Consider the following 19040-nt stretch of genomic DNA (forward strand, 5'->3'; position numbering starts at 1 on the left):
TGTGTGTGTGTGTGTGTGTGTGTGTGTGTGTGTGTGTGTGTGTGTGTGTGCGTGCGCATGTCGGATTTTTTAGTTTTACCTGTATATATTTTCTTACAAAAAATTTTACCAATGTGTGTTTGATGTTGAGACTACAGTACTTTGCTAACAGTCATTCCTCTGCAAAATAATTTCCACTTTAAAATAAAAATTTAATACCAGTTATGCAAAAATATTAGAACTTTTCTTCACATACTATTTCATTATTCTCTACTTATTCAAACAAGTACAAAATATATCTGCGACCTGAATTTCACTTATGATGAAAGTACTACTAGGATTTTTCTAATAATAAAATTGATTGTTGTTAGTATTATCTAGGGTTGCCATATGTCTGTATTTTGTACGGACAGTTTGTATTTTAATACCCATGTCTGTATCATACAACTAAAAAGGGACGAAATGTCCGTATTTTCTGGTTCGAGGTAGGAATGGAGAGTAATATAATTAGTTTGTACAGAGTGTCTGAATTAATCCGATCACTTTTGTTTAGGCAGCCCAAATATCATTCCAAACAGGCAGAATCAGGAAGGTGTATTAGCGTCTACATGAATGTCTTTGTATGATAATTTTATGTTAAATATGTGCAGTCAGTCTGTTAATTATTTATTTTCTTTCGGCTTTACAGCATTTATTCTAGTCACGTTATCATTGGATAGTGTATTGAGTATTGGTACAATATAGTAAATAGTATTCTTCAATGCAATTAATATCCCCAATTTCTGGAAAAACAAAAAAATCCGTATTTTCGTATCCAGAATTATGGGAATCCTAGTATTATCCCACTTAAGGCAGGAAAATACACTTAATGGAACCTACTTGTATCTAGAAATGATTCAAACTGGATTCTAACACATGACCTTTCTGTATCAACATTAATAATGAAGTCTATTTTTATTGTATTGTCATTAGAAGAAAGTGTGAGCACCTAATACATCTAATATGATATAACTAAATCTTCCAGGAAAATAATGTTACCTCAATACAGCAACATTACGCCACAAGCAAGTTCAACACTACAAGCTTTGCCACTCTACTTTTCTATATACAGAACCATCTAGAGGTCTACTACGATTCATACAATATACAAATTCCTAGTAAATAAGAAAATGGGCACTAGTACGGAATATTATACACTTTCATAATACAAAGCTGTGTTTCATCTATTAATCCTTTGCAATCTCATATTCTATTTTAATTTCTTTATTAAGATCATAAGATCATATTTAACCTGTTCATATAAAGTTTCCTCTGATTGAGGTTCTGGCTGATATATGGCTTACATCCATTATCAGGCAGTACATCTCACTTGATAATATATGTCAGAGGAAGAACAATTATGGTGAAAGGAACTGGCTGCCCTGGCCTAGTTTCCTCATAAGTGGTGCTATGTTGCTGTCACTTGTGAGGTTCAGACCTATCTTCGGACAGTTGACTAAACAAAAACCTATAAAGTGTAACCCTAACTTTATTACAAACTTCTAGGGGTAGTAAGAGTGATCAGTATTAACAATTTTCATATAGAAAACCATACCCGGAAATGTTTTGTTTGGTACTTGTAGTTATAAGTCCTGATATGTGTAATCAGGTTGCTTTCTGTAACAAAATGGGAAACTACAGACTTACATTTTAAAACAATTAAGGGACCATGATAAAAATTATTTGTTGTCTTTAACTTTGACTTTCATGTTGCTATGGTGATGTTTCTAAACATTACAGACTCCATGCTAACACTAAACAGAACCTTGTTTGCAGAGTACATAATGAAAGCTAGCTGTCATCGAACTCAAAACTAGTGCAATAAGACCTCACCCCAGTTTAAACATAGAGTTCTTCGTGTATGATGTTAGGATTATTTGGGTTAAGCAATACATATACACATACATACAATAATTTCAGTTTCTTTAGTTTAAAGATTTACATTAAGAGCTCTTGCTGATATGTATTTAAAAGCAATCGGCTTGTCAGTTCACCTGGTTTAATCCCAGTGGATTTTTTCTTTTGAGCTTTATAACACGCCAATTGGATGAGAAGAGAACCTCGCAGCAAGATCAAATTGCCTGTGATATCATTATGAACATGCCAGAAACCTTCAAACGGGTGCAACAGTTTATGACACAGCACCTACACTGAGGCTGGTGGAAGACCTTTTGAACACTTTCTGTAATGAGCATTGGTAGAAATTATTTGACTGCAATACTCTTTAAGCCAGTATGCATCAAGTAAAAGTTAATAATGCCATAAATTAAATGTTTGCAGTATTATTACTTGCACCAGTTAGCAGACACATCAAGATATATAACTACCTGTACCCAAACGAAATATTTCCAGACATGGTTTTCTACATGAAAATTGTGGATATTGATCACCTCTACCGTGGGTTGCCAGATTGTACGTTTCCCCCCGTATTCTTACATATATTTACCTTAAAGTACGTTTTCCATAATTTGAAGGTTAACTACATTTTTTCCCCTCAATATAATTATTTTCAACATGGAGTCTGTTAAGTGTATATGCAGATATTTACTTTTGTAAAGATATGTGTGTTTGCATTTAGAGAAATTTGAATAATTTCGAGGGAAAAATTGTTCCGGAGCCGGGTATCGAACCCGGGACCTTTGGTTTAACGTACCAACGCTCTACCACTGAGCTACTCGGGAACTCTAACCGACACCGATCCAATTTCTCCCTCTATATCCACAGACCTCAAAGTGGGCTGACAACCGTCAAGCAACCAACTTCGAGTGCACACTAACTCCGTGTGACTTAAATTGTGGTTTTTCTGTTAACGAACAGTGACGTGTATTATGCAAATCAAGATTTTCAGGTATAACTCCCTGTAAAGTTGATTTGAATAATTTCGAGGGAAAAATTGTTCCGGAGCCGGGTATCGAACCCGGGACATTTGGTTTAACGTACCAATGCTCTACCACTGAGCTACTCGGGAACTCTAACCGACACCGATCCAATTTCTCCCTCTATATCCACAGACCTCAAAGTGGGCTGACAACCGTCAAGCAACCAACTTCGAGTGCACACTATTTGCATAATACACGTCACTGTTCGTTAACAGAAAAACCACAATTTAAGTCACACGGAGTTAGTGTGCACTCGAAGTTGGTTGCTTGACGGTTGTCAGCCCACTTTGAGGTCTGTGGATATAGAGGGAGAAATTGGATCGGTGTCGGTTAGAGTTCCCGAGTAGCTCAGTGGTAGAGCGTTGGTACGTTAAACCAAAGGTCCCGGGTTCGATACCCGGCTCCGGAACAATTTTTCCCTCGAAATTATTCAAATCAACTTTACAGGGAGTTATACCTGAAAATCTTTATTTGCATTTAGAGAAATTGTTAACAAAAATTAAAAATACAAAATTACTTCAGGCTGCCAAATCATGTTAATAATATGAATAATGTTAGTAATGTTTCATGGTTTCCTATGTATGAACGGCTTTAATTACACTTATACCGGTATTGCAAATATTTATGTAGACCTAACATACCGATACAGGTTATGTAATTTATAATGTTAAATGTCTAAAATAGAATTACGAATGGTAATGCCCTTACATCTTAAACAATAAAGAATCGGTACCGGTAATTATGTAGTAAGCATTAGTAGGCCATCATCTCACAACAGAGGTCCAGGGCACAATGTTCAATCTTTTCTTATGATTGACATACTGCCAGCTTCTTTACACTGTAATGAGAAAGTATGTGTCCTGCACCTCTATTGGAGGAATATGGCTGCCCGGCTGATGCTTACTACATAATTACGAAATAATCAATTATATACCACTACTACTAAATCCTTGGGAAGTTCACATACATCTTCCTTAATTTGTATGAAAATCTTCCCTTCCTAGAATAAATCTGGCAACCCTATTTCTACCACCAAAACTTCGGTAACAAAGTCACAGCTACACCCTGTATAGTGCATATACACAATCTAGAGTTACTCTCAAGAAGGAAGTTCTTGACAAATCAATGAGGTCCTCACCAATTATACAGCAAGAATATACTTCTGTAATAATGCACGTATCAAGAAATAGATGTATCTGTATAGCTCTTAAATCAGAGCCGTTATTTTTTATGTAAATGAACTGAGAAGTAAAGATAACATTACTAACTGCATGAGGTACGGTATGTATTTATTTATTCACACTGCAAATACGTAAATACCCAGTGGCAGTGGTGATGATTTAGGTATTATTTGTGAAGTTGGTGGGAATTATATATATTATATAGATATATTATGTATAGTGCAAAATGAAATGAGGCAGTGATATTTTATGATCATTTTTAATATACTGATATAAAAATAAATGTTTACATTGCTATTTTCGATCTGTAGTACAGTTAATTTCTTCAAAGCAATGATAATTATTAACATGTTGCATGAAACAGTTACGTTATTCAGTACTGATAGAATGGCAAAAAGATAAGTTTCAAATGGTGGGAGAAAACGGGTAAAGTACTTGGAGAAAAACTGCCCCAAAACTGCTTTGTTCATAAATATTGGGACATTTTTATTAAGTAGTGTGTCTTAATTTCGGGAGGAAAATAACTACTCCTTTGGCATATTACAGTTTACATGTTGCCTCAATTGGAACTGAGTGTTCACAGCTTGAACTATTTTTAATAGACTTTGTTTGAATAAAGAGCTATTGAAATCGAAGATGAACTCTTCTGCCATTATGGACAAAGAATCTATCTGTTGAATATGAGCAGTTTTCAGTGAATATGACAATCTTCTGGTTTAGTTTCCTGTGAAGTTCGATTGCCAATACTGTAACTGCACTATGAAAATATGTTTCTCATGTTAATGACTAAAGAAAAAAAGTTTCATGTTATGGCGAAATTTCTTGCGAGATTTACGACTAAATTTAATGCACATTTATTTGATATCTTGCATAAAGCAGTCATCAATTAAATAGATATCAGGATAATGTAAAATCAACAGAGCATTTCACTGTCATGTCCTCTTTTAGGGTTCTAGGTATCCTGGACATAGTAAATGGTGCGTCCCCATTATAAGTGAAATATTACGGTAATAATAATGTAAAAAATATCTACTTCTTAAATCCCAACTCTCTCTGCAATGCATATGAAGAGAAGGCATATGTCACTGTTGATAGTGATTCGTCTGTCAGGGATGTTAAGTGTGGCAACCCCTTTCGTGCTATTTGACAGGAGTAGGCTACATGCCGGCACTGGGTTCCCCCTTCTCCCTTCCTCATTTTCATCACCCATTCCCTACACTACACTTACAGGAACACTTACACATACACTTATCCTAGTATACGACATAACTCTCGACAGAAACACATCATGCACATCATGGCCCACCAAAGTGGCGTGCAACTTAAAAATGGGTCAGAGTCCTACCATTTATCCGCAACATGCGGAACTCGAATCACGTTAAGTAAAGTGGGCAGGCATTGGACACACACATATTTATTTACTCCTTTTTACGATTACATTCCCTTACAAAACTGTTTAAGCTTAATATGTTGAAATACAATATTAAATATGAAGGGAAAAGAATAATGAAATGATCATCAATTCATTAATAAGATGGGTACTGGTATGTAACAAAAATGAAAATTAAGTATTCCAGGTATGTACAATTACACTTTAGACCAAAGGCTTTTTCCTGAGCAAATTTATCTATAATCTCTGAAAAGTCCCTTTTCAAAGTAGCATCTCTTTGCAACACATCAGAGTCAGACGGTTACGTTTGAGAACAGAAAACGTTTTTTCTGCTGTGAAATTCGTCACTGGCAAGGAAAGCAACATTCGTAATGCATTTCAAGGTTTGGAAATGTACTCTGGAGGTTGTTTAGTTTTATGAAAGAGCAGAACTCTGGTATTGTTTTCACAGATTTCCAGTTCAACATAGGCAAAACTGTATCAATATCTTCGGATAGCACTTGACAAACTTGTTTGCCTCAATCTTCAAATTTTTGTTTGTCGCTCCCCTGAGAGATGTTAACATTGACAAAATATTAAAACTTTTTGCCAGTATTCCAAAAGCCTCTTTCCTGCTTCCTAAGTTAGCAATAAGTGAATCAATGGTTCTGATGGACATGCCAATTTTGAAATGTTCTGTCATCAAGGATTACTTCCATTTGGCAGTGTTAATCAGTGAAAACTTTGCGTTTACGGATCCTTGGATAGCTCAAAGTTTCACAGCAACTAAGTTTCAATACTGCTTCCTCAATTTTTTGCAATGAGTTAGATAAACAAAAGAGAAAAGCTACAACTGCTTCAGTGAATTACTGACAGTCGAATGGCATATCCAACTTTTACATAGAACATGTTCCAGATTATCGCTAGAATTTAGCTCTCATGACGTCAGTATGGCAGCTAATTTCCCATAATGCCTAGTAGTAGCTAGTAATAAAAAATTGTCTCTTGTGCTCTCCAAAATTTTGCACCCTGTACCCCAATCCAGTGGACCCATTTATAAATCTGGCACTGTCCTCTTTCCCTGCAATAGCAGTTAATAAATTACTGGAAAGAGAAGTGAACAGAACAAAATTATGGGGTAAAAACTGTGCATGATTCATTCAGGAAACAAACCAAAAGGATCACTCAAAGAGACCATACAGTAGCGTGTAAATTTATCCGAACGACATATTTTTTACATTTTCTGTCATTGTTGGCCTCACAGCTGCTCATACCGTTTTAATTGACATCTGTAGTACGTGTAATTTCATTGTTGAAGGTCTGTCGTTATTATTTTTTTTATAATATGTGACATTTTGCCTGTCGTTTTGTACTTATAAGCATTTCAGTTGTGTTGAAGACTTAATACTGCAATCCTGTGTACATTCTGTCATCTTCACAAATGGATACAACTCCACGAAAACGGTCTAAAATTATAACATTAGCAGAGCATTCTTCTATGACACAGAGGCAAATTGCTGCAGAATGTCACATCGGTTTGGCTACTGTTAATTCGATCATAAAACAATACAGGGAGACTGGATCCATCACACCCCAGAAAAAAGGAAACTGTGGCCGGAAAAGGAAGACTTCACCTGCAGATGATCATTTAATTGTCAGGAAAAGTAAATTAAATCCTAGACTAACTGCTGTCGACTTAACCCGCGAGTTAATGGCTACCACTGGGGCGAATATTCACGTCACAACAGTGCGGCGTAGGCTTTTGGAAGCTGGACGATGGGCTCATAAGCCTATTAAGAAGCAACTGCTAACCCCTGTTATGTGCAAAAAACGCTTAATGTGGGCAAAATTACATCAACACTGGACAGTGAATGACTGGAAGAATGTACTTTTTTCCGATGAGTCTCATTTCGAGGTCCACGGCCACCGTGTTTCTTACGTATGGAAAGGATCCGAAAAAGTAACAGCAGCTCATCTCCAACAAACACCCAAATACCCCCCTAAAGTAATGTTTTGGGGTTGTTTTACACATGAAGGGCCTGGAGCATTAATACCTATCAAGGGAATGATGAATTCTGACAAATATATTCACTTATTGGAAACCAGAATCGTACCCCAGCTGCAAAAATCATTTCCGGATGGCAGAGGTGTGTTCCAACAAGACCTGGCACCATGCCATACGTCTCGAAAAACTACAGAATTCTTCAACAAGAAGAATATTCAGGTACTCCCCTGGCCAGGCAACTCACCCGACATCAACCCCATTGAGAACTTGTGGTCAATTTGCAAAAGAAGAATGCAAAAAATGGATTGTTCTACAAAGGAGAAGATGATTTCTGCCCTCATTGGTGTATGGTTTCGCGATGAAGAAATGAAGAATATTTGTGGGAAATTAGTGGAATCCATGCCAAATCGTCTCAGAGCTGTTATTAGGAACAAGAGAGGCCACATAGATTACTGAGGTATGTCTTAGATCCTTTTTTTACCCAGTTTGAGTGTTTTTGCATAAGTAATTACGTTGTTCGGATTAATTTGCACACTACTGTATTTATTGCATAAAGGTAGAATACTAAACATCTTCTTCTACAGTGTGTAAATCTCCAAAAAGAAAAGACATCTACTTTTCGAAGAATTGTATTGCCAGAAAAAAAAGTCTAACTTTGGAAGTGAAGTTCTGGAACTAAATAAAGAACCAGAAAGAGAAATATAAAATTCACAAAAAATAAAATGCAAATAAGCGTTATATGGCATGGTGTACAAAATGGGCCACTTAAAAAACAAATATACCAATGAATGAATGAATGAATTAACAATCGAACAAACAAATGAATATATTAATTAAAGAAAAGGTCAATGCTAATTTCACTCGACTGGATGCATATATCTATATACTTACATGTGCTTTCTTTTCAAAGTACAGAAAACTATCTCTAATAATGTAGTAATACTTTTATCCAGGGTTAATTATGGCAAAGTGTTAAAATTTAAGTGATGGACCAATTGTGTAGAAAGACAGAGTACAAATGAACTCTAATCTCCTGTCCCTTGTAAGTGATGTATAAGAACAGACTGGCAAAGCAATTGAAGTGTTCAAGTCATAATAAACGAGATTGTATTTAATTTACATATGACAAAGCTATTAGCAATTTCAAATATATCATTGTGTCAAAATAAGTATAACCTGTAATTAATACATTTCACGAGGAGAGGACACACTTGTAAGAGCACTGATTCTGATGATACTGTTTTGAAATTAACAATGTAAAACGAAGTATAAAGAAGCCGAATTACAAAAACCTTAAATGTTGCTGCATTATTGATAAAGTTGCTGTCTGCCACGTATTTAGTTAATGCATTTACCTTCCTTTGGTTTTGATCAGTTATTTGCGGTAGTTCGGTGAGGAGACTGGAGACTAGTAACAGAGAGATTCAGAGTTCTAGTCCCATGTAGTTAATTTTCTTTCTGTCATTTTACTCACCAGTTAGATTTATTGCAGTAATTTATTTATGAACGTGGTTTTCATATATTTATTATTAAACATGGGACAATACAACATTTTCTAGATACTTTATGCCAATCTTTGATCTGATACATTGATACTGCAATTATAAAAATGTTTCTTTGATAATTACTTTATTACAGTTTTCTCTGTCATTTTGGTTAGTCTCATATTCGGAGTAACAAAAATACTTCAACAATATTAGGTTGCAATTGTTTGCAGTCCTAGGTGTCACAACATTTTACTACAATTTTCTACTCCAATCTTATTAAAAAAACAATTACGAAGTTTAAATAATTTATTTTTCTGGGAAGTAGTGGAACTTGCTAATTTTATTTAGGCATCTTGACTTCATTATCACATTTTACACCAGACTGAAACGATTCTGAAGGAATTGTGGCAATGCTCCACCGTTTACAGTATGTATGTTTTTGTAGGAATTCCTCCTATACACTGAAAGATTTCCATATTCCACGACTGAGGCTGTTGATATTTTTGGTTCACAAGGTGTGAGAATCATCTTACAACCTACTGTTATAAAACATTTTTGAATGCTGGGAAAGAAAACATATTTCTGTAAAAGGCAGGACAAAGTTGGATATACCACATGATCTTGAACTTTGTTATAGTGGAAGGCTAATCTATCACTGGAAAGTGTGCGTGTATCTAATGCCTACCCACTTCACTTGCGTGATTTGGATATCACTGAAACAGAAAAAAAAAAAAAAAAGAGAGAGAGATAACTCACTCAAAAGTAAAAAAGTATCCAGATCTTTTCCAAAAACTATCGATCACTCTCAGTACTCCTAAGTATCAAGGTATCAAAATTATCGAGGAACCAAATCCACAATAATAATATTCATTACTTTACTTAACAGCAGTATGTCGAAATATTTCTTACTCTTGACATGTAACAAACATCGTAAAATCCTTTGTTTGTAAAGCTGGGTTTTAATGGGAGAGTAAAATGTCTGACACTAGATCTCGGACACTTCGTTTCCAAGATAAGATGGCCAGTAGAGCAGTATTGCTATATCAGCAACTTGCTCTACTGGCTGTCTTAACATGGAAACTATAGTCCTGTCGCTCTTATTTCCGACAGCCAATCACATTGCAGTTCGGTTACATTTAAACGTGTGCGTCTTTGATTCGCTCCTGATGACGTTATGCATTTCCTAAGGCTCGATAAATACTTAACATAATCGTCCGCCAATTTGGCTCTTTTGTTGGCGTTCACAGAAAGCACAAGAGGACGTTATTTGCCACTAAATTATTTGCTCAATTACAGTGCGTTTCATTTATTACCATAGGAGCTACGACATGATAATGTTTAACGGTGTGGCAAATAGATTCCTCAGCTGGTAGCTCGGCAACGAAAGAACGAAAATGGCGAACGACATTATAGACTTCGACTTTATAGAGCCTTCACCTTCTAAGGTGTAAGCAAAGAGGAGGAGTCACGCCGGGAATAACAGTGTCGCGACTATAGGTGTCTGAGATCTAGTGTCAGACATTTTATTCTCCCGTTAAGACCCAGCTTAACATTCAATATCAGATGTCTTGGTGTGGTTCATATGAAATTAATTAGTTCTGTGTGAAGTTTCTTTCTAATAATTGATGAACAGAAAATAGCCAATCACTATATAATTCTCAAGTCTGTGAAAATTATTCTATTTTGTCGATACCAAAGCTGCAGAAATTGTGATACTTTAAGAAAATATTTTCATTTGTTAAAATAATCATTCACTTGCTTGATTTGCTTAGTAGAGCGTTTTTTATCATGTTATCATTAATTCAAAGATACGTTTAATCCTGTCCAATAGCATTGTATTTTTAAGGGTGATAAAATGTTATGATAGTCTCCTTCGGTAGTAAGGTGAAGCCAAAGATCTTGTGTTGCAGGTTATGAAGTGTAAAAAAAGATCTTTGATAGAGAAATAATCAGACAGCATTTTGTCAGTCATTTATTTAGATGTAGAACTCGAGCTGCTGTCTCTCTCATGCTTGCCCTTTTCGTAACTTCCAAAATGAGTACCTTTTCCAAAATCCACAAAATTTGCCACTTTGCAGACTGATATGTCTGCAGGTCAACATCTTGTGTGACGGCATTAGGAAACATAATAGGAAATATGAGGGCGAACACATTAAGCCAATAGATTGTGAAGCATTCAATACTGGATGGCGACAGATTATTTCATATCTGGGAGAGGGCTTTGTGACAATAAAAATGAGACCAGAAAGGGATTACTATTGTGTATTTATGAAATTGTATGTGTATCATCACCGTGAAAATGATTATGTAGACATGAAATCTAATGCCATATTATAATATATATTTCCAGTTCAAAATTTAAGTTTTCAAGGGAAGATATAAAGAAGTTAAAATATAGCAGAACATAAATGGTATCCATTAAGAGAAGCAAATTTTAATAATCAGGCACTAACTTAATAAACGTACCTGTACATTAAATATTTAACCATTAATGTAAACAGATGCTGTGAACCTTAAAAAAGTTCACAATGCTAAAAAAGAAGAAAACAGCATGGAAGCACTTCCAAATACAACAGTAAAATCCCTCGTAACTGACACCCAAATAATCGGCAATACCAAAACAACGTCACTTTTGGCCCCAAAAAAAAAAAAAAGTTTAAATCTGCCACAGTCTGAGCTGTCAGTTTTGCCACATTAGGAAATTCGCACAAACTTTCACTTTCAGTGAATATTCGAACCTAAAATTTGTGTATTATTTGTGTTGTGTGATAGGTTTTAATAAAGAAAATCCACACAGTTTTTATGTTTATTTAATTATGTTCGGACTGTCAGTGTTGCCACATTAGGAAGTTCACGCGAACTTTCGTTTTCAGTAAATATTCGAACCTAAAATTAGTATATTTGTGTTGTGCGATGTGTTTTAACAAAGAAAATCTACACAGCTTTTATGTTTATTTAATTATGTTCGGGCCGTCAGTGTTGCCACATTAGGAAGTTCGCACAAATTTTAATTTTCTGTGAATATTCGAACCTACAATTAATGTATTATTTGTGTTGTGTGATGTGTTTTAATTGAAAAAATCCACATAGTTTTTATGTTTATTCAGTTATGAGCAAGTGATAGAGAAATAAGCTTCATCACATGGCTGCAGTTTCAACATTTGGCACCATGAAATACAAACTTTTTTTCGTATATACCGGTATATATTCAATTATCCGGCAAAATCTCGTATCCAGAACTAGCCTGGTCCCTTTGGTGCCAGGTAAGAGGGACTCTACTGTACATAAATTAAATAGATAAAAATTAAATAAATAAAAAATGAATAAATAAATGAATTAATGGAATAAATAAATAAATAAATAAATAAACCAAACATATACAGGTTCTTTACAATTTAATAATTAGGCAATGAAGGCCAAGTTTCTTGGTTCATTATAAAAACACTCGACGTAAGTACATCCAATGTTAAAAGATGAAGACATCGAGAAAAACTAGAATTTTCTGTCTTTATAAGCATTGCAGCTTCAACTATGTCATGACGAAAGCCCGTAAGTCACTAATAATTCACATATGACACTATCCTTCTAATGTACTGATCACTGTTGCTCCTATAATTCCATTAAGTAAAAGTAATATCTTGTGATTCAAGAACTGAAGTACTTTTTAGCACTGTTACTTCAAAAAATTCATTCTTACAATTGCAATCTTGCTTCAACTATTCAATCGGAACTGTTAAGAAACACTGCTCAACAATTTTTTTAACTAGTAATGAATTAATGAAAATATTAACTTTGTTAAGAAATTTACAGATTCTATTTGTGTATGGCTTCATATTGGAGAGAAAAGGGAGAGCAGTATTTGGAAGCCTTAAGCAAAAATGACTGACATTCATGTTTTTTTTTCATCATTTTACTTTTTAATCTCTTATTTATATATATTAATTCATATTCATATTCTTTATTTGGCTGAAGGTACAATACTACAAGAGGCCTCGTCAAGAATGAATGTCCCTAACATATGAGGAATATTGATATAGTTATGCCCTTGAAGTGATTTTAAGCATTTACTAAGTAATAAAGTGTCGAATAATTTTTAAATTATTGTATTAAAAACTCCATAACCGCAGACTATTGAGTATATTTATGTTGAGTGAAATCAACGCGAAATAAACAAAGGATATGTCCTTCAATTTCTGAATATTAAACCTTAAATCTACAGTATGTGTAAATATGAACATACATCTTTGAGTTTTCTATTAAGAAATTGCACAGCAATATCTGGAATTTGGTTACATGCTGTTTCCTTGAATGCCTATTGAAGTAAAAAAAGACTAGAAGATCCATGTTAAACATTCAAAATGAATTTTTACACAATGATCACATAATATTTATATATATATATATTTTAATTATAGTTTATTTAACGAAGCTCGCAACTCCCGAGGTTATATCAGCGTTGCCTGTGTGCCAGAATTTTGTCCCACAGGAGTTCTTTAACATGCCAGTAAATCTACTGACATAAGCCTGTCGCATTTAAGCACACTTAAATGCCATCGACCTGGGCTAGGATCAAACCCGCACCCACAACGTCTTGCACAGGACAGTGCTATACCGACTATGCTACCCAGGCTGACTAATATTTATATTGTATTGGCCTTAATTAATTTCGATTTTTGTATGGGAGAATGGACTTTTTATCAGTAATTTTTGAAGTACCTATATCCTATATTATTATGCTGAGTGAAAAGAAAAAATTCTCATAGTGGTTCAGATTGTGAAGCACTTGTTTTAGCAGTGCTCTAATGCTAGCAGAATTGTTATATATTTCATTATGAAAATATTATTTTCTGCTGTCAAAAAGGAAATAACAAGTTAAGAATGAAGATATAATATATTAACAGCACTGGAAATGAAACTTACCTCAGTTTTGATGTTATAATTAGTAGAACTAGGAATCTTGTGTCGAGGTATAATTGGTGGTCCAGTCATCTCCATTCCTGAAGTGATAGGCATTGATGCACTCCCTCGTGGGATTGTCTGCAGATTAGGATCAATTTCAGAAGCTAAGGTAATGTTGTCTGGCATATGCTTCTCCTTTTGATGCGGGTCCAATAAGGGTTCACTTTCGGTTTTAAAAGGATGATGGTCTGACATTGACATACTGGATACCCACTGATTTCCTCTATATATGGTGTGAATGCTCTCAGAGGTTGAGGTGGATGTTGAAGTACTGGAAATTACGGTTCCTTGACGAAGAATGTGAAAAGGTGTTCCATCACTCAACACTGGATCTGATGGCACTATAAAATCACATAATTATATATTACTACTACTACTGCAACTACTACTATCACCACCACCACCACCACCACCACCACCACCACCACCACCACCACCACCACCACCACTGAACAGCAGAAGAAACAACAGGATATGGAGAAGGTAATGAGTAATTGAGTACCAGTATAAAGAAACCTTGGGCTCACAAGGAAAATGTTGGAGAAGATGGGGGAAAGGAGAAAATGGAAAAATATGAACACAAAAGAAGATAAAAGAAACTACACCACAATGTTCAGATGTTTAGAAATGGATAAAAGATATTTAAAGAAGAAACTACTGATCAGGTTAGATCCACTTTTGTGGTATTCTGTAACAGCAAAGAAATCTGCACACAGATGAACAAACTTGCAACTGAATGCTCCATTGTTCAAGCTGAGCTATTTGCAATTAAGGAGGCAATGAAACGAAGTAAACTTCATAATTCTAATTGTTATATGCACAGTGATTCTCAAACAGCATTTAAGTCTACAGAAAATAAGTTCAACTTAAATCTTCTGGCAGCAGAAATCAGAATTAATTTAGAATCTTGTGACAAATATATTTGCTTATCTCAGATCCAAGGACACAGTGAAACAGCAGGGAATGAAAGAGCTGATGAACTGGCAAAAAGTGCTGCTGTTTCAAACTTTAATACTCTATGCCCTTATTCATATGCAAAAATAAACATAAATAAGCACGTAATGAATAAGTGGAACAACCAGTGACTATGGAGCACAAAATGGTCAGTTACGAGAGAAATCTTTTTCCAAGGGTTGATACCACTTACAAAGCAACAAAATTATACCAGATTTCATATTTACGCAGTTTTTGTCGGATCATAGAAAATTTGACTCTTATTTCGAAAGATTTAAATTACATAAGGGAAGTGGCTATTTGTGTATCCATGACAAATGGCAAACTGTGGACTAACTTCTCTCTCATTGTCTGGTATTTGAAAATAGAAGATTTCTTATGATCGGAATTTATACTATTGTGATGTAATATATGAAAAACCATTATTCAAATTTTTTAGGAAAACAGGTTGCTACAAAGAGTTCTACAATTTCATATGTTCTATATTTAAAAACTTGTAATTACTTCAACTATATGTGTTAATTTTAAGTAGCATAGATGGGGTTACCCGAGTTAAATATATTTTTGCTATAATAATATAAACTATCATTCTATAACTATAACCCTAATGTACAGCTCTTAGACACAAAAAATGATCACTCTCCTGTAGCATAAATTTGTCAAAGTCCACTTCGGGCAGCACCTGGTTTACACGACTAAGGAAAGGATGTTTATTTTGTACCTAATTTATTCCTTGAATATATTTTCTTTATAGACAGGCAGAAAAAGCAACAAACAAACAAACAAACAAACAAAACAAAGGAATTCCTTCATGTGTAAACCTAAGCTCTCTCAGAATCAACCAAAATCTTCCAAAGGGGATCTTGCAGATGGCAGCTGGTCATTTTTTTTTTGTCTAAGACTGTACTTTCGGGTAAAATAGGGTTTAAGAAAGAAAGAAAAAATGAAATGAAAGAAAGAAGTAAATAAGTAAACAGGTAATTAAATAAATAAAACTTTTTAAATTTCTCTTACAGAAGACCATTGTATGATAGACTTATATGAATTATATGTAGCCCTAAGACACACTTTCCAGGAGTAAAATATTGTGGATGTACAATCATACAGCTTTGGATTTGCAAGAGTGTAACACGAGCTATCTTTATAACTGTTCGATTTTGACATACACTCTACACCGGAAAGACACCAACTTTTTTTTATATCTCGAAAATGGACATAAGTAAAAATAAAAAAAATGAACTTGCAATGGTTTACCTCTGAAGTAGAGAAATTTCCGTTTTTCAACAACAATAAGAAACAATTTATAAGTCACTGTAGAAACGTGGCATTACCTTGGATGTTCATATTTGAACCTTCTGAACTGCTAGTGGTGTATATAGGGCCTCTGTAAAGAGTTTGGTAAGATGGACTGCTCTCTGCATCTATGTTAATATCGGATCCTGAAGAAGAAAGAAAAGGTGTTTCTTTGTAGAGAATTTGGTGTACCCTTAAAAGAGTATCTGCTGATGGTGTAAGGACATCATAATGAAAGAAAAATGAACAATTTTCAATACTTTTTTTGTAATAGTGAAATGTCAGTACATTGAAGTGATGGAATTCTAGATAACATATATTCCATTACATCACAGATATATAAGGAAAAAATTAATGCTAAATATACGCATTTTCAAATAATATGCTTCGATAAAATTATATTGTACTTCACAATTTTTTTCTCACTGAAAGGAATGTTTCATTCAATTCCAGAATGTTTTCTAGTAGATTACTCTTATCCAACAACTGAGCAGCATTTAATTAGAGCAGAAGTGTGGTAAAAATTATTATTCAAGTTATGAATCAATATGTAAATAACTATTAGGAATACCATAGTGATATAATTTGCAACATTTCTGTTGGTACATAATTTTTATGTCATCACTTAACCAGCATTTATTTAATGTCAAATTGGTCTTCACCCAGTTCCAGTCTATACACATTTTCCCTACATTGCGCAGTTTTCTAATAGTTCTTATATATTTGGCTCTCGAATCTACAGTTATGTGGCCTCTGAAATAAAATCTTTCACTTTTTCCATTTCAACCAGAAGCATTTGCAATATTCTTCATAATGAATAACATCCCACAAAAAATAATCTTTTTCTTTAATGACAAGAACTGTCTTCAACACGTTGGAATTTTTTATAATTTATAATTCCTGGCATAATCCACTTTTTATTTTTTTTTTATTTTAGTAGGTTATTTTACGATGCTTTATCAACAGCTTTGGTTATTTAGCATCTGAATGAGATGAAGGTGATAATGCCGGTGAAATGAGTCCGGGGTCCAACACCGTAAGTTACCCAACGTTTGTTGCTCATATTGGGTTGAGGGAAAACCCCGGAAAAAACCTCAACCAGGTAACTTGTCCCGACCAGGAATCGAACCCGGGCCACCTGATTTTGCGGCAAGCCGTGCTAACCATTACTCCACAGGCGTGGACTACAATCTACTTAATAAATGTCATATCAAAAGCTTTGATACTACCCATAAAATTTCGGTTCTGGTGGTCCACGTTAGTGTTTTCCTTTTGCCCTTAAAGCATTATTTTAGATTTTTTTTTTTCAAACATTTTTATTAGAGTATATGACACTTCTGTATATTTTGTCACCCTCTTTATGGCTGATACCTAGTCCTATATTTAGGAGTGCTATGCTCATGGGCCCGAAAAAAAATTTGTGCCACCCACCAACTTACGCAAATTTTAGACATTTACTAGCCAAACTGTGAAAAATGAGTCACGTAACGACAATTTAGCATGAAATGTTACTTTCTAAAGCAGGCATCTGTGAAGTAGGAAAATCCTAAACATTTATTTTCAGCTCGATTTTTTCTTTTCTCAAAATTTTACCGTCCCTACGAATTTTCTGCCCTGGGCCCGGCCTCATGAGTAAATACAGGCCTGCTCACACCTAAAGAATTGATTTTTAATGCACATTTTGATTATATTACCTATAATTTCTAGGTCTTTGCTGTGAATAGTTTTCCAACGTTTTTGTGCACTGAGTGATTAAAAACCACACTTAGCACTTTACTATGTTCACAGATTCATACTTATGAGAAACTCTATAAAATTATTATTCTAACTGCTTGATGTTTTCAAAACCAGTAGAAGAGCCCCGCACAGTTCACTAATAATAATGTAAGTTTTATAATACTATGTAGAACAGATGACTGGATTTTAACATTGTTTAATTATTTCAGCGTTTATTAAAATTATGATTCACTATAATATAAAAGAACAGAAAGTATGAATCTAGTAACATATTCTTACCTTTAGGTCTAGGGAGATTAAACTCTTCCAGGTTGCTGGTATATAAAGGACTGCTCCTACGTGTGGTATAGAATGAGTGGGAACTGCTGTCAGCATAATCAATCCCAGAACTGGACGTCCAACCCTGTGATGGTACTGAAATAAAAAGAAATATATATATATATATATATATATATATATATATATACTGCAGTCTGTCTGTAGAGAGAAGCAATCCTAAATTTGAAAACAACTTAAATTTATAACCGACAAGGCATTAGTAACATACACATCCCTCATCTTATGCAAGTTCAGAATTTGAAATATTTTAATTTCATACCGAATTGATGTTCAAGTGAAAAATTAATTGTCAGTAATATTACAGAGTACCAATTGATTGCTATAGTATACATGGTTTAAGGGTTAAATAGATTTACAATTACATTCTTTTGTAAAACATAAAATCTGAATGTCACGAAGATTATACAATATAATACTTTCTCACTGTATGTTTTATGTATTTTGCAACAATTCATTTCATTTACCATGTTGCAAATAATATTACTGTTTCTAGTTTAGTTTGCTGAAATATAAATTAATAGATAAACATAACTTAAATCATTAATTCTTTAAATATTCTCCCAGATAAGATACAATCTCATTTTCTGGAATAAAACTAATTATAAACACGAAAGTGAGATATTTGACTTCATTTATAAATTGAATAGATAATTTGTAATGGTATTTCACAAACAACTCCAAATTACTGTAACTCCGTAAATATTGACAATTGGACCTACGTTTATATGTCATTTTTTGCTCGAAATGTCTTAGAAAATATACTCTGTAAGTACTGGTAACATCTTGTGAATCACTCTGTATATTTATAAAATAATGTAA

At 34.2% G+C, this 19040-nt stretch overlaps 1 protein-coding gene across 7 annotated transcripts in view; it reads right to left on the reverse strand.

Moving 5' to 3' along the window:
* The window catches only part of Wnk (Wnk kinase), a 280436-nt gene that overhangs the window by 28733 nt on the left and 232663 nt on the right, over nucleotides 1-19040 (reverse strand). For 6 of the 7 annotated variants that reach the window (XM_069837316.1, XM_069837318.1, XM_069837314.1 and 3 more), the window contains 3 exons: nucleotides 18162-18296; nucleotides 16184-16291; nucleotides 13860-14239 (listed from right to left, as the gene is read on the reverse strand). In XM_069837316.1, the coding sequence (XP_069693417.1) occupies nucleotides 13860-14239; nucleotides 16184-16291; nucleotides 18162-18296 (623 nt within the window). The remainder of the gene's footprint in view (nucleotides 1-13859; nucleotides 14240-16183; nucleotides 16292-18161; nucleotides 18297-19040) is intronic. The other variant, XM_069837319.1, reaches the window with a different exon arrangement.

Source organism: Periplaneta americana, chromosome 10 (genome assembly GCF_040183065.1).
Source record: "Periplaneta americana isolate PAMFEO1 chromosome 10, P.americana_PAMFEO1_priV1, whole genome shotgun sequence".
Lineage (NCBI taxonomy): Eukaryota > Metazoa > Arthropoda > Insecta > Blattodea > Blattidae > Periplaneta > Periplaneta americana.